The sequence below is a fragment of the Eptesicus fuscus genome, chromosome 5 (assembly GCF_027574615.1).
Source record: "Eptesicus fuscus isolate TK198812 chromosome 5, DD_ASM_mEF_20220401, whole genome shotgun sequence".
NCBI lineage: Eukaryota > Metazoa > Chordata > Mammalia > Chiroptera > Vespertilionidae > Eptesicus > Eptesicus fuscus.
Genome location: NC_072477.1, coordinates 9,896,568 through 9,913,626, shown reverse-complemented (window position 1 = coordinate 9,913,626; position 17,059 = coordinate 9,896,568). Strand labels below are relative to the sequence as shown.

At 39.5% G+C, this 17,059-nt stretch overlaps 1 protein-coding gene across 1 annotated transcript in view; it reads right to left on the bottom strand.

Annotated features, from left to right (window-relative positions):
- Positions 1-17,059, bottom strand: part of RPS6KA5 (ribosomal protein S6 kinase A5) — a 126,735-nt gene that overhangs the window by 74,479 nt on the left and 35,197 nt on the right. Inside the window, exon 3 of the mRNA XM_054715828.1 lies at positions 1,623-1,841. Within this exon, the coding sequence (XP_054571803.1) occupies positions 1,623-1,841 (219 nt within the window). The remainder of the gene's footprint in view (positions 1-1,622; positions 1,842-17,059) is intronic.

Sequence of the window (17,059 nt, the reverse complement as noted above, 5' to 3'; positions counted from 1 at the left end):
AGTAGCTATGATGCACAATGACCACCAGGGGGCAGACACTCAATGCACAGGCATGGAAACATGGAACAGACTAATGAATCTGAGGGAAGAGGGGAGGGTGGGAAGAGATTAACCAAAGATCTTATATGCATACTACAGGCCCAGTGCACAGATTCATGCACCAGTGGGGTCCCTTGGCCTGGCTTGCGGGGATCAGGCCAAAACTGGGTGGGGTCCCTCAGCCTGGCCTGTAGAGAGTAGGCCAGTTTTACCTGTCATGAATCCATGCACTTGGCCTCTCGTATATGTATAAAAGATTCAGGATTGCCCTAGCTGGCTTGGCTCAGTGAATACAGCATTGGCCTGAAGACTGAAGGGTCCAGAGTTCGATTCCAGTCAAGGGCACATACTGGGGTTGCGGGCTCGATCCCAGTTGGGGGCATGCAGGAGGCAGCTGATCAGTGATTCTCTCTCATCATTAATGTTTCTATCTCTCTCTCCCTCTCCCTTCCTCTCTGAAATCAATAAAAATATATTTTAAAAAAAGGACTCAGGATTGCAAGTCTATGGTAAGCATTGCAAAATGAACCTGAAATGTAACTTCATGAACCAAAAAGTGAATGAATACAGCTTAAGGCATCATTAATAAAACTATAATTTCCAAAATGAAAGCATTCAATAAAATTGCCAAATATATATTTAAAAACCTGTCTGACTACCAATAATCAAGAGTATAGACAGCACTGTTCGGCAAACTTTCGTATGATTCAGACCTGAGTTCCAGTCTTCATTCTCAAGCTTACACAACATATGTAACATCAAAAAAAGCAGCTTCCAGACCTTCCACAGCATGAATGAGGGGATGTGGGCAGTGTTGTTGTGAGGGTTAGTGATGCTATGGATAATACCCGGTGTAGTGCTGGCACACCGTAGGCATCAAGAACAGCTAATGCTTACAGAGCATGGTGTGAATTCTGTCTCAACTCATTGTCAGAATAGTTAGAAAACAGAGGATCAAAATACACAAGTGCAAGTTATCACAAGAACGGGACTGAAACGGTAACGGATGAAATAGTAAGCGATGGCCTTTACTTCTAGCAGGAACAGAAAAGGGCGCGACTCCTGCACAGCAGTCTAGCAGTGCGTGCAGAGGGCATTCCAAAGTTCGTGTACAACGCTCCAGGCCTGTTTGGGAAAGGCAAGGATTCAAAAAGTGCCTGTGGGTGGAAATGGGCGTGATCAAAGGGGTGACTGGGTATCTCCTTTTCTCTTTTTTTCCCAATTACTGATTTCCATGAATATCCCTTTGTCAGTCCAAACCAGTACATTTCCTGAGAACTCCTGAAGCAGACACTGTGGCCCACCTCACAGCTCAGTGCCCAGGGAGGCGGATGGCTCGGTGTTTCCTCAGATTAACAAAGGAGCGTGAAACAGAAGTAACATTCCTGCAGGTTGGGAGGTCCCAAATCCAGTGCAACTCAGGATGTTCACGGAAATGCCACCACAAAGAGAAAAATGAAAGTCAAAATATTTGTTTCTCTTAAGTTCGAAATATGCTACCCTGTGACTGCATTACAACACAAGACCCCCTTTCCCCCCAGTAAAGTGTTTCTGTGAAAAGTCTGATGACAAAGGACACTTACCTAAAATGAGATGAAGTTTGGTTTCTGTCTGGAAGGCATAGTGCAATGTCACCAAAAACGGCGACTGCCTGATGTGCTCCAGGACCTGTCGCTCCGTCCGCGTGTGCTCTGTGGTTTTGGCCTTTTGAACTATTGTTGCCTTTTTCAAAACCTTCATGGCATACAGCTTCCCAGCATCATGACCACTTATTTTACGAACCAGAAATACTTTTCCGTAAGCTGAAGAAAAACAACAACAACAATTGAAATGCTACACAGGCAGAATGTAAGTTATTGGAAGCTGAAAGTCACAAAAAGGCACACTTTGAATGAAAAAGTATCCCTAGTACTGTTCCAAATAGTGCTCTGACAGATTTCTTCAATTTTATGCCAAACATGTTTTCTAAGTCTAACACTCAGCATTTATGTATCTAACCACTGCTGACAAAGTTATGCTTTCACTGTTACTGTTATTCTCTCCTCTGTATTTTTAGCTCTAGGAAACTGGTCCATTAACCCCAATCCAATTCTGGGACAACTAGGACTTTATACCTCAGCTAAAACCTCTAGGTTTTGCTACTGATGTAAATGAATAAAAACAGATCTTAATGAGGATCTCATACACACACACACACACACACACACACACACACACACACACACACAAGTGCCTCAAGTACTCCTCTACACTCATTTTAAAAGTCTAAAGCAATAGAAACTGACATTATATAAACAAAAGAGATCTTCAGGTTTAAAAACAAACATTAAAATATCTTAAATTTAAAGCAATACTGAAGACGCCCCTCTACATCCCCGGGCAGTAATTTTCAGTTTACTAGGTCAACCTCACCACGTTTTCCCTAAGTAAGGGCTCAGCTGGGCACATCTCTGAGCGGTACCACGCCGCCAGGTGAGGAAATGGGGCCCGTGGGCACTGTGCCTCTGGGGCAGAGCAGGTATCTGCATTTGCTTAGAGAAGGGGGGAGAGGGCCGGAAGAGGTGGGAGGAGGAAGGAGGAAGGGCAGGCAAAAATACCGAGAGGGAAGGGGTAGGTCCCCAATCCATCCCTACAAGGTGTAATAAATGCTCTTCCCTTTTAAAAATGCAAACATCTCCTGGGACAGTTAAGCCCAATCCGGCTTTTGAAGTTAAACCTTTTAATGAGACCACTCTGGAGCTGGAGTTGTGACCCATACCAGTGCTCCCCTGCTCTGCCCACACCCCTCCAGTATTGAGCACATCATTCTGCTCCAATCCACCCAACGAAATAAGAGAGCTTTAAAGGAAGGCTCTTGTACCCTGGATGTTATTCAGTTCAGTGCTTCGGGAAGTGTTCAGTACAGACACGTGATCTAGAATGGATCAGTGAATGTAATACTCCTGAGAAGCAGGAAAACCATCACTTATTACAGACTTGTCTATGCCAGGCTCTGTACAAACGTATTCCATGTATAGAGTCATGTAATCCTCAGAACAGCCAATGTTGTGCTTTCAGTAATTCCGCTTTACAGATGAGCAAATGGGTTCAGAGTACTCAAGGAACTGGCCCAAAGACTCGATAAGAAGTGGCAGAACCCACTCAAACGCAGGAAGTGTTATGCCAGAGACCATCTTCACCATAAATGAATGAAAAAATAATCCCTCACACATACCAGAAATCAGATTCTCTGGATTATAATAAAATCAGCACCATGAACACATTCTGGACTACAGAAAAAGTTCACCAAGTGTTTGTGTCTCATCTCATTACAAATAAAATAATTAAGATTGAGATTTTAGTAAGTCAGAAGTGAATCAAAAGAGAAAACACAACCCCAACAAATTAACTTAAAGTATAAAAATGAAAAAGTTCGTCTATTCAGAGTATTGAAAGGAAGGTAAACATCTTTATAATGAAGTGTTTACCTTCCATGGAGCAGCCACTTACAAACTCAGGAGCAAGTCTTCAACTGGTATGGGCCTTTGTGTGTCCCACATACACAGCACCCAACCTCGGTTCCAATCTCCCAGGGCTGATGCTCTCCTCTCCCTCTGCAAGACACGCTGCCATGCACTGCACGCCTGTAACTGGCTCACAGCGCACTTCTGTGCCCGTGCGGTGCAGTCATCTGCTTCAGATCAGTCACTGATACTCACTGCCCTGCCTGTTAGTGCCTGCTCATACGTTATTATTATAATTTAACTAAATATTACATAACCACTGAAACGTAAATGTGAAAGAAGAGAGAACATCGAGGTTGAATACTTTGGATGAACTAGATAAAAGCAAGGTACTTCAAAAGAACTGCTAGAAAGTTAGGTGTGGGTGAAACAACTATAAAAGGCTTGAGGGGGGGATTATGAAAATCTAAAAGAATTTTGTCCTCAGATTACTTCAAATGTGGCTGGATCTCACCCCACTTTAAAGAATTCAAAACTTAATCTTAGTGGGGTTTATACAAAATAAACCATCATTTAAGAACCTAGTCTTGAAGAACGAGTGTTGTGCCTACATCCAAAGACTGGCAAGTGAATATGTATTTATCCATTTTAAGTGAAAAGTAGTATGTTCTAAGTATGTGTTTATATATAACCTTTTAAAACATTTTTCCATTTTACCCAACATTTCTTGATTAACCACAAGTACCAATCATGTCATATGAAAGTTTGCACTAACAAAAGGATCACTCATATTCATCACTGCTGAAATTCATCCCCCTCATCCTTCCAGATACCTGCAGTCTTGTAAAGGCTGACTCAGCCATCAACCATACTAGCTGGGCCTCTCAGCTTACCTTCCCCCTCAATCTGGCAAACATACCTTTTGTGCTGTCATCTAAATTGTTGATAAAATATAACCCTTCCTGTCCAGCAGAGTGGCTCAGTTGGTTGAGTGTCATCCTGTGCACTGAAAGGTTGCCGGCTCAATTCCTAGTCAGGGCACACACATGGGTTGCAGGTTCAGTCCCCATTGGGGGCATGTATGAAAGGCAACTGATTGATGTTTCTCTCATGTAGATATTTCTCTTTCTCTCTCTCTAAGGATGTTCTTGGATGAGGATTAAAAATAATAATGATAATAATACTAAAATAACCCTTCCAGCTCAAAACAGTTGATTTCCTATTGCTCTTAAAGAGAATCCCTAATATAACTTAAACTATCTGGCTTCCACCTACCCTCTCTTCACCTTCTCACCATCTCACTGAGCTAATTTCTTCAGCCATCCAGCTTCCCGACTTCCCAGACTAGTAGTACAAGTCCCTAATTTTATGCTCTCATAACACCATGCATGCTCTCTCACAGAAATTATCAGAAACATTAGTTTTCATGTATTTGCATGATTGCTTCATTATCTAACTTCTACTGGGGTGTAAATGCCACAAAATTATGTACTTGTCTGATTTTACCCACTTTGTATCATTAGCAAGTAACACTGAAGCTGGCAAATCACGGAAACTCAATGTTGAATGCATGAAAAAACAAAAACAAAACAAGAACAAACAAGCTAACAAATAGGAAAAGGCCAAAGAAACAGCTCTGTAAACATACAGCCAAATACCCTCTTCTCAGCTGACAATTTTGACACAAAGGTGAAGAAACTAGCAATGCAGATCCACAGTACAGAGCTACTGCTAGCCAATTCTTTCCCTGCAGGGAAGGAACAGTGTGGCTCCTGGCAGTATCTCCTGGTGAAAGTGAACTCAGGAACCCTAGCTGTCCCCATGTCAGAACAGGAAAATAACAGCGACATCCACATATGGCCACTGCTTTCTCATCGGCCACAATTACGTGAGAAGGAATGAGAATGCTTGGCCACATCCCCTTCTCATATAGAGTTTAACCTGGGGAAAGAGTTCTATCTTTCCACATGCGGTATGTCCTGAGCACTGACAATCAATCCACCTGCCTCCCCTCTGTCTTCCCTCGTAGAATTTCATGCAGTGCAAGACATCAGTGTCAGAAATGAAACCAAACAAGAAATACACCCCTGGAACTTGACATTTCACTTGTCCTGCCCTTGGAAACTGGTATCCTTATTAACAGGCCAGCTGAACATGTATGGAAAGTAATGCTGGAATAGCATATATCAAGCCCCTGTAAAACCACCACCCTCGAAAAGATTCTCCACAAAGCAGCTCATCCCAGCGATACTGCCACACAATCAATACTGAGAGTTCAATGGTGAAACTGACCATAACCTGGAACTTCTAAAGACTCATCGGAAACATCGGATTAATTAGACCTCAGCAACACTGCTCTCCATCCCAGTGATTCTCTACAAGCTACCCAGTGTACAGTCAGACCAACAGGGAGCACCTTACTGGGACAACAGGAGTCGCTAAGGAAGACTACTCAGAAAGACTCTAGTAAATTGAGGTTTAATCTTCTGTGTGACACTTTTTAAAGAGACTACCTAAAATAAAATTAGTTTTTTTCAAGAATACCTCTGGATCTTTTGTAAAAAGTGCTGTTCTCATAGTATTTAATGCCATGCTATAGGAGCCATTTGATAACCGCAGTGCTTGTTAAAGTCTCTGTAGACCAGTTTTTTCAAACTGTGGGCCATGACCCAACAGTGGATGATGTTATTAATTTAGTGGTTCCAACCAGCATTTTAAAAACTAAAAGAGAACAGGATATACTAAAAGTGTTTAATGAGACTTCTGTCTCCTCTTTATATATATAGTAGAGGTTCAGTGCACAAATGTGTGCATGGGTGGGGTCCCTCAGCCTGGCCGGTGATTGGGGCCAATTGGGCCGCGGGAGGTTGACCAGGGGGGAGGGGCCACGGGATGTTGGCTGTGTGAGTGCAATGACCACCAGAGGGCAGCTCCTGCGTTGAGCATCTGCCCCTGGTGGTCAGGGTGCGTCATGGCGACCAGTCATTCAATTGGTCGGTCGCTTAGGCTTTTATATATTTAGATAAATATATGCACATGTATATGTACATATGAATATAAACAAATCTGAACACATGGGAGGGGGAAAAAAGAGGGCAATATAGGATAATGGCTAAAAATAGATTGGTGCCAGACTGCCTGGGTTTGAATCCTAGATGTGCTATTTAGAAAATGTGTGACCTTGGGCAAAATAGTTAAGGTGACTGTCTCAATGTCCTCATTAGGGACAGTAACAGTTCCTCCACCGTTGTTTTGGGGGTTAAATAAATTAATATAGAAATCTACAATAAGGCCTGGCAGATAATAAACACTATGTAAGTGTCAGTGGAAAAAGGTTTGTGTCTGTATGTCTACACACATACAAAAATACACATACTGAGTTGCCATATAAAAATGTACCTATTTCATCCAATGAGTAATAATCAGAAAAGCTTGAAAGCCACTGTTCTAGAAGAATTCACATGCCTTTCCTTTAAAATATATATATTACATAGGCCAAAGAATTTTCCCTTTATATTCACCTCTTCTTAACTTCAGAGTTAAATTTAAGACTCAGTAACAACAACTATCTCATTCCAGGTGTCTACATCTATTTCACTTTCTCTTCTTTTTATTTTTTTAGGTTCCTTTTCCTCCCCTATCTTTGAAAACGCTACTAAATCTCTTTCAAAATGAGTACATTTCAAAACACATTTAAAATAAAATGTACCTGACTTCACAAATTATCAAACGGAAGCACTAATTCCTAAATTCCTTTACACAACCGATATCTTAATTAGAAACTAAATTCCAAATATTAAAAAAATACCAATTAAACTAAATATTTCAACATAATTTTAAAACAAAAAAAGGAGCATTTGAGTCATTTAATATAATTATTTTTTTAGTCACTGTTTGCTAGGATTTGTAAAACCATAAAAACAAAATTTCTAAGATTAATAAAAGTAAGCTTATTACAATAGATTAATCCTCTAATACAAAAGATAAAGATGTGAATGCAAAATATGCTTGATTAAGAAAACAGATGCTAAAAGTAAATAAACCAGACTTAGTAAACGCATATGAAATCATGGGCAGTAATTTTTGTGAAAGAGACTAAGGTAGTCCATTGCTTTAGGCATAACACATCCTCTAAGATATATAATAATGAAGACTTGGAAATCACATAAGAAAAGTATCAGCATTCTAGATTTAATCAGACTTTAGTTTCTAAATTAACCAAGGGCCACTGGACTCATTTGCTTAACTACTTCAATGGTCAAAAATAGTTGTACAACTGAATCAGGAATACAAATCAGCACGTTTTCTCATGAAGAGTAACAGCTTCTAAAAAAGGATTTAGTATGTAAGAAGGTTGAAAAGTTTTAAAAAATCATTACAGGATTAACTATCTATGAGTTCAATATTGCATTAGCTTGAATATTCAAAGACTGATTGCATAATAATCTTCTAGATCCACATAAACGATAGGCCATTTCTTAATCCCAACCTCAAATGACTTGAAAACTAAAGATTCTGGTCCAGCAGGAAAGAAGAAAAAGCCACAAAGGAAATGGTGTCCTACTATGAGGTCCACACTTGGAAATGACTACCCCTGGATCTGATCACCAGAAGATCTTACTAAAAGAAAATACAGGAAAACAAGGAAACAAGGACGACGAAGAAGTACATTCATAAATCATCCTCTGGTTATATCTAACTAAGCAGTTTGCCTAGCTAAACAGTTATGTCTTAATAGCCAGTGTTAATGACCATCCCTAATAGATGCAAATGGTGCCCTGCCAAGTAGCCCCTTTACAGGCTGGTGCCCCCATACTGCTTCTGATCGCCACAGCTGTCCTCTTCACAGCCGCACCTGAGAGGTTACAGCCACCATTCCCTACCCCACCCCAGCCAAGCAGCCTGCAGCCAATGACTAACATGGGTACAAAAGGCTTGCCTCCTCCCTCTTGCTCTGAAACTTCCCATAGGTTCCGGCTGAACCTAGGCCCCAGCTGAGACCACATGCTGCTTAGGCTCTTCCCCTGCCCTGATTCCTGTAATAAATCACGTGCACCACAACCCTGTCCCGGGCTTGGCTTCTAGTGGACAATTCAGTAATACACGGAACTGAATTTATACTAGGGAGACAACGTCAACCAACATCATCCTATGGAATCACCTTTCGATTATGGCGTGAAACATCACAAACTTTTAACCTCTCTGATTTCCATACACACTGTAGGCTCACACTGAAGCACAGGGTATAGTGGGTATGCACAGATGCAAGATTATAAACACTTTTGAATGACAATTTTGACAATTTAATAAATATATGCTTTTATAAAGGTACTATTTTTAATAGGGATACTTTCCAAATACCTAAGAGAATAAAATGACAAACGATGACTAAGTCATCATACTTTTTTAAAACAGTCTTCTACATTTACATAACTCAACCAAAGTTTTTTCTATCACCAAAAAGTAGCTGTCTTTAAGTTGCCTAGTGCCATGGTCGGCAAACTGCGGCTCGCGAGCCACATGTGGCTCTTTGGCCCCTTGAGTGTGGCTCTTCCACAAAATACCACGGCTGGGCGAGTCTATTTTGAAGAAGTGGCATTAGAAGAAGTTTAAGTTTAAAAAATTTGGCTCTCAAAAGAAATTTCAATCGTTGTACTGTTGATATTTGGCTCTGTTGACTAATGAGTTTGCCTACCACTGGCCTAGTGCAATGTCTAGCACCCTCTAGTGGCAAGTTACCAGGAGAACTAGAATTACGTCTTATTTAATAAAAATGTTTTTTGAAAAGTGTGCAGTAAGAACAAAAACATTTTTTAAAGGGTGCCCTGTCAGCGATGATTTTCATAGAGTCTGGGGCCAATGAGTAAAGAGAACATTTCAAAGATGGCCCTCAAGGCTGGGGTGAGCAACCCACCGGGCAGTCTACTAAACAAGTATTTCCACAGAACAGTTTGCAAGATCTGCTGTAGATTAGGTGACAAAACAACAAAACAACAACCCCTACATGATAAAGAAAAACTGACCTTCTTATGAGGGCACCAGGGACTGAGGCACAAACGGTTACTGCTCATTAGACATTACAGGAGGCATGGCATTTTGAATTTCTATGTTCTGCCAAGGTTTCATAAACCCAGAAATAATTCTATGTTAAACAGAGACCAGGTTAATATTATTCAACTTGCAATTTTTTATGTAATACATATATTTTAAATGCTCACTACTCTATTTCAGTACCCAAAGCAATTCTTGCCTCTTGATAAATACATATGAAAGAATGAATTCCAACAGCAATGGGATGGACTGAGAGGTTTTAAATAGAGAAGTGACATGCACTTAAGAAGGATCTTTAAAAAGATCACTCTGGCTGTCGTGTGGAGAATGGATTAGGAGAGACCAGCCTGAAACATGGAAGATCTTTTGCTGGCTGTATTTCCCTCCTCCTGGATATATTTTAGGCTAATAAAATATTTGCTAAGAAATGACATTCACTTACATAGTAAGCTAACCTGAGGCCTTGGTGGTGCATTACATTAGCTCTTTTAGAAACACGCTTCTTTCCCTTACAGCCATATAAATAGCTAACGTTTACATCGCATTTGTTATGTGTCAAGCAATCTAAATGCTTTATTATTCATTTTATGTATATTTTAGCATAAGACTGTTAACCCAAAATACAAAAAGGTTAAGAGCCTAAAATGTCTGAATAGTTAAGAGAAGACAAAGAATAAGAAAAAAATACATTTTCATTTGACATGTATTTAAGGTAATTTATAAATCAACTTTAGAAATTATAATAAAATTTCAACATGTTATTTATAAAACATTTTTGTTAGATTTTTATTATTAGAAATATAACTTTAGCCCTGGCCAGTGTGGCTCTGTTGTTGGAGCGTCATCCTGTACATCAAAAGGTGGCAGGTTTGATTCCCAGTCAGGACACATACTCAGGTTGCAGGCTTGATCCCTGGTCAGGGCACGTGTGGGAGGCAACAGATTGATGTTTCTCTCTCACATTGATGTTTCTCTCCCTCTCCCTACCTTTCTCTAAGATGAATTTTAAAAAAAGAAAAATATAACTAGTTGAAATTACTCCCAGATATGCTAACAGTGATTATATGAAATAACTAATAACCTATTCTTATGAATAATTCCTAAATCATTTTTAGTTTTCTAATTTAGGATACAACTTTATGGAGGACTTCCCTGTACAATAAATAACCACAACTGATAGTTATCTAGCAACTGACAATTCATATCCATTATCTCATTAATCTTGTAACAACATTGTGAGATAGGTATTATTAACTTATGCCAATAGAGATTTAGGCTCGAAGAGTTCATTTGATGTTTCAAGGAAGGCAAATAGGCAATGATAATGTCAAGATTCAAACCTGAGACTTCTAAGTCATCCTCAATACCCAAGAACCTCACAACCAAAACTGGGAGGAGAAACCAACCCCACTGCCTCTTTACAGTCACATGGCAAATTTTACCTTTTTGTCATAATGACCAAAGATCTCCAAAGTATGGATCATGTATGATGAATAAAAAAATTCAAAGACAATACTAAATTCTTTTAGCTGAGAACTTCATGCTCCATTTAAGCATCAGAATTAGTAATAATGCACACAATGGGTATGTTTAAAGACTTCTATACTTAGATGTCTCGAAGAAAGAAAAATGGTCAAAAGAAAGCTGCAGAAATAAAAATAGAATCATTGTTCCCACAAATAATCCAAAATTTCATCATGAAACAATAATTCTAAAAGATGAACCAAAGACATTTCCTGGATGTGGGAGTATCAACCGCAAGAATAATGCAAGAGACAAGAGCATAAATTATATACTTGGTAGACTTATACTTCATACTGTTATGGATATGGGAATGGGACAGGGCAATAGGGTTGGAAAAATTTACAGGGGTGATCTTAAGTGCTTACCATCTGGAAGAAAAATAGCAAATGTGAAGGAAAATTCAGAGAACCACTCAGTGCTGTGTTTCTTTAAAAAATATATATTTTTTTTAAAATTGATTTTTAGAGAGAAGAAGGAAGAGGAGAGAAACAAACATCAATGTGAGAGCAGAAACACCAATGGGCTGCCTCCTGCACGCCCCTATTGGGGATCAAGCCTAAAACCCGGGCATGTGCCCTGACCAGGAATAGAACTGGCAACTTTTCAGTGCACAGGACCATGCCCAACCAGCTGAGCCACACTGACCAGGGCAGTGCTGCGTTTTCCACAAAAGAGCTTCAGTGGCACAATTCAGAGAATGAAGCAACCTGGGCAGGATCTGGACGGGCAGAAAAGAGGAGGAGCATGAAAATGAGAGAACAAGACAAGGCCGGACATCAGAGAGTGGGAAAGTACGTAATTGTAGGGGAGTAAGGAAAATTAACTGAACTAGAAAGTAAGCAGAATATGATGGTAACTGGAGAAAAGACAGGAGAAAACAGAGCTAGCCTGAAAGCAAGGCAAGAATTTGGACTGGAGCCCTGGCCGGTGTGGCTCCATTGGCTGGGCGTCATCCAGTGCATCACAAGGTTGCCGGTTCTGTTCCCAGTCAGGGCACATGCCAGGAGTTGTGGGGGTCAATCCCTGGGGTCACTCGCACACTGATGTTTCTCTCTCCCTCTCCCTTCCTCTCTAAAAAAATAAAAATCTTTAAAAAGATTTTGGACTTGCCCTAGCCGGTTTCGCTCAGTGGATAGAGCATCCCCTCCTGGGTTCAATTCGGGTCAAGGGCATGTACCTTGGTTGCAGACTCCTCTCCAGCCTGGGCCCTGGTTGGGGCTCATGTGGGAGGCAACCAATCAATGTTTCTCTTACATCGATGTTTCTCTCTGTCTTTCCTTCTCTCTTCCACTCTCCCTAAAAACCAATGGACAAATATCCTCAGGTGAGGATTAACAACAACAAAAGATTTTGGACCTGAATAATTAACTGGAAAAAAATGGCACTGTGAGTTCTGAAAACAGGAGAATAGAGCAATAATGTTGAGTTTTAATGTGGCTGTATATTATTTTATAACAGGATATATGTATAAAGTACAGGCAGTCCTCAGGTTGTGTAGGTCTCGACGTATGTCGTTTAGTGGTTAAGTCACCATCTCCCATTTATTTGTAAAAAAAAAAAAAAAAAAAAAATGTTCCATCATTTCGACGTATGTACATATGTGCTTTATGTTTTCTATTATTTATTTACCACAAGTAAAGATCAGGAATTGTTATCTTTCTTTTAAATTTTTTTTACTGTTTCACTTCATTACTGCGGTGTATGTGCTCCGTGTGAGTGACGTAGGTGCTTATGTAGGTGGGTTCCGACTTACGGCGAAAATCACGTTACGTCGCGCCGTAGGAACGGATCTCCAACGTAACCCGAGGATCTACTGTACATAAAATGGAAGAGAAAATTTGCAGGAAGGCAGACCAGTTAAGAGAACACTAAAAACAATGCATATATAAGGTAATATGAGTGATGGCACTAGGGACAGAAAAGAAAAGGTTATTCTAAGGGTCATTTTGATGGAAAAAAATTATAAGATTCTGTGGAAAACAAAATAAATAAGGTCAAAATAGAGAAGAATCAAAAGTTATTTCCAAGTCTCTTGCTTTGGAAACTGATCAACCAATTAGTGATAGACCAAAAGAAACAAGATAAATAAATCAATACTCTGAGTAAAAGACAATTATTTTTCATGAATATTACATGCATTTAAGTATCACATCAAAAAATAAACCTTTTCTATTCCAATATTCCACAAAGTCTTCAAGATATTGGATGAATAGCATTTTTTCTAGTGTAAAATTTATCAGAAGTTTCACTTCCATAGAAAACCTGACATGACACAAAGACTTCTATTATTCTAAATAGTGCTGTAAAAAAATTATCTTAAAAAGGTAATGAAACTGAAGATCAGTGGTGAAATATTTGAATAAAAATTAATATTTTATTAAATTCATAATAAAAGTTTCCACCTACTCCATTTACTCATCAAAACTGTGATTTTAAATATAGGAATACCTACAGTGACATTTCATAATTTCCCATCGTCTTTAAGCAAGTATACTGCAGGTGACAAGAAGAGCAGTATCCATGGCTAACAGTAGACAAATTATAAATAGAACAGCAGAGAAGCATAAAATGGAAATACAAAAGTAAAATGTTATTGGTAAACTCTTTCCTCACCTCTGAAGAATTACCTTTAAGACCTGTGATCAAACCATTCAAAAAGTTGAGGTAGATAATGAGACAGAGCACTAAATGTGTTGAAAGAAAATACACACGAGGCTGGATTTTACAAATTTTATATTAAACTGGCCTATAATATTCCTTCCTCACACTCCCTTTACCTGTTTTTTGGAATCAAGGTTATACTACTGGCCTCATACAATAAATTGGAGGAAATAATCCAACTTTCTGTTCTCTGAGTTTGTAGATTAAAATTATCTATGTCTCTAATGTTTGGCAGAACTCATTCTTAAAACTGTATCAAGTGTTTTCCTATTAGGAAGACTTGCTTACTGACCAATTTCTTTAAGAGTTATAGGACTGTTCGGGTATTTTATTCTTTTCTTAAATCAGTGTGGTAATTTATACATTCAGGATTCATGTGCATGATAAAGCTTGAGGAACACTATCTCAGAACATCACTCCTATCATATACAAAATTATATGCCACTTTTGTCTAATATTTCAGTTTGCTATTTTTACCGCCACAATTTCAACATTATGACCATGCTTTCACACAGACAATATTTAGATATTCTTTGCTAATGAATCCTTTCTGCATCTCAGAAACTCTCCTGAGATCACTTTTCTTCTCCTTATAACTATATCTTTTAGAAAAAATTTTAATGAGGACCTACTGGTAAGAAACACACCCAGCTTTTATATGTCTGAAAATGTCTATTTTGCTCTCACTTCTGGAAAAGTTTTGCTGAGTATATAATTCTAAATTGACAGTTATTTTGTCTGGGCATTTTGCAGATATTCTTCCACTCTCCTATGGCTTTCGTGGTCACTGTTGTAAAGGTCATTAATTTAATCATTGCTCCTTCATAAATAAATCTTCTCCCTGGCTATGCTTAGGGTATCTGTCCGTCTCTGGTGTTCATCAGTTTCTCTATGATGTATCTATATAAGAACTTCTTTAGCCCTGGCTAGTAGCTCAGATGGTTGGAGCATCATCCCGTACACCAAAAGGCTGCGGGGTCAATTCCCAGTCAGGGCATAAACCTAGATTTCAGACTGATCCCTGGTTAGGGCACATATGGGATGCAGCCAATGGATGTTTCTCATATCAATTGTCTCTCTCTCTCTTCCTCTCTCTCCCTAAAATCAATAAAAACATACCCTTGGGTGAGGATTAAAAAAAAGAATTTATTTATACTTGTCTGCTTGTGATATGCTCTGTTTTTTAAATCTGCAAATTCACATATTCAACCAATCCTAGTAAATTTTCAGCTATTGTCTATCCTTTCTATCTTAATCTCTTTTATAGATGCCATCTCTTTTTTCTCCATTCTATGTTCTGCATACTTTCCTCAAATTCATCTCCCAAATTGCTCTTTCTCTAACTATATCTCAGTTGTTAATAAAACACCTACTAAGTTTATAATTTAAATTGTTTTTTCACTTCTGGAAGCTCTCTTGGTTCTTTTTCAAATCTGTCTGGTCATTTTTTTAGCATGCCTTTTTCCTTAATATTACTGTCAAATCTCAAATTTTAAAACCATATAAACATGTATATTATATTTCACATCTAATAATTCCAATAGTTCCCTGTGGGTCTAATTCTGCTATTTATTGTTTCCACTTCATTCACTCATGGTGCCTTGCTTCTTCTTCACAGTAAGATCATGTTTGTAAGACTTTCTTTGGTACTTCTTTCAAGCTAAACTTCAGTGGGGAAGAAAAATGGTCTGCCCCCAAAGGGAGGGAAAGAGACTACAGGCCTGCTATGGATGAAAAAAAGAGAGGTAAAGGCCTGCTTTTCACTTCCACCTGAAGGAAGGAAAAATGAAGTGGCAAGTTCTCCAGCAGAGAAGCACATTCCAAGGGGAGGGCTAAAGAGACACAGTGCAGTTCTGACAAGCTACGTGGTGGTGGTGGTGGTGGTGGGCGGGGGAGGAGAGGCATGGGAGGGGGGACAGTGCAAAATGAAAAAGTGGGATGGTTTGTTCGTGAATTATTTAGAATTTTACAACAGTGAAAGCAGAGCATTAAACCAAACATGGGGCTCTTCTAAATTTAAGGATCTCAAGACACCTATGAGGCCCTGACTTTTAAGCAGGACGAACAGCAGTAGTAAAAATTCAGAAGACACAGCAAAGTATAAAGCAGAAAATCAGTATCATTTAAAATCCCACCACCCAGGGACAACAACCACTGTTATCAGTCTGGTATATATACCAGAGATTTTTTTTTTACATACGTACACACATGTAGATATTGATATACATAATTTTTTAATATTATGGAAATGGTATATTGTACATTCTCTTAACTTACTACATTATGGCAGGTTTAAAAATGTTAGTAAATACAGATCTTTCAATCTTATTATACTAACTAGAGGCCCAGTGCACGAAATTCATGCACGAGGGGTGGGGGTTGGGAGGGGTCCCTCAGCCCAGCCTGCACCCTCTCCAATCCAGGACCCCTCAGGGGATGTCCGACTACCGGCAGTCGGATATCCCTCTCTCAATCCAGGACCACTGGCTCTTAACCGCTCACCTGCCTGCCTGCCTGATTACCCCTACCACCTCTGCCTGCCAGCCTGATCACCACTAACTGCTCCCCTGCCTGCCTGATTGCCCCTAACCGCCTCTGCCTGCCGGCCTGATCACCCCTAACTGATCGCTCCTAACTGCTCCCCTGCCTGACCACTCCTAACTGCTCCCCTGCCTGCCTGATTGCCCCTAACCACCTCTGCCTGCCGGACTGATCACTCCTAACTGCTCCCCTGCCAGCCTGATCGCTCCTAACTGCTCCCCAGCCTGACCACCCCTAACTGCTCACCTGCCAGCCTGGTCGCCCCTAACCGCCTCTGCCTCAGCTCCGCCACCGTGGCTTTGTCCAGAAGGACGTCTGGATGGATGTCCAGAAGACGTCCGATCTAAATAGCATATTACCCTTTTATTAGTATAGATTATTAGTTTAGATTATAGAACATACAGATCCATGTTCCATTTAACCAAACTCATATTGTTAGGTTTCTAAAGGGTCTTGAGCTTTTCATTATTCAAAATTATGATCATTGAATATCAATAAAGTTGAGGATTGAATGAGTCAATCAGTATAAAGCACTTAATGGAGTACTTGGCAAGTAACAAGTTCTTTTTAAATGTTAGTGATTTCTTGAATATTGTCTCCTATGTAAACATTGAATTAATTTACATTCCCAACAGCAGGGTAAAAGAGATTGATTTTTCTAAATCCTTGCTAATTCTTTCAAATTCTCCTTTTGTATTTCTTCTATGAATCATTATTCAGGTTCTTTGACAGTTCTGTTGAATTCCTTATGCTTTTTAAATTTCAACTGATTTCTATACTGGAAATATCAATCCTTTGTC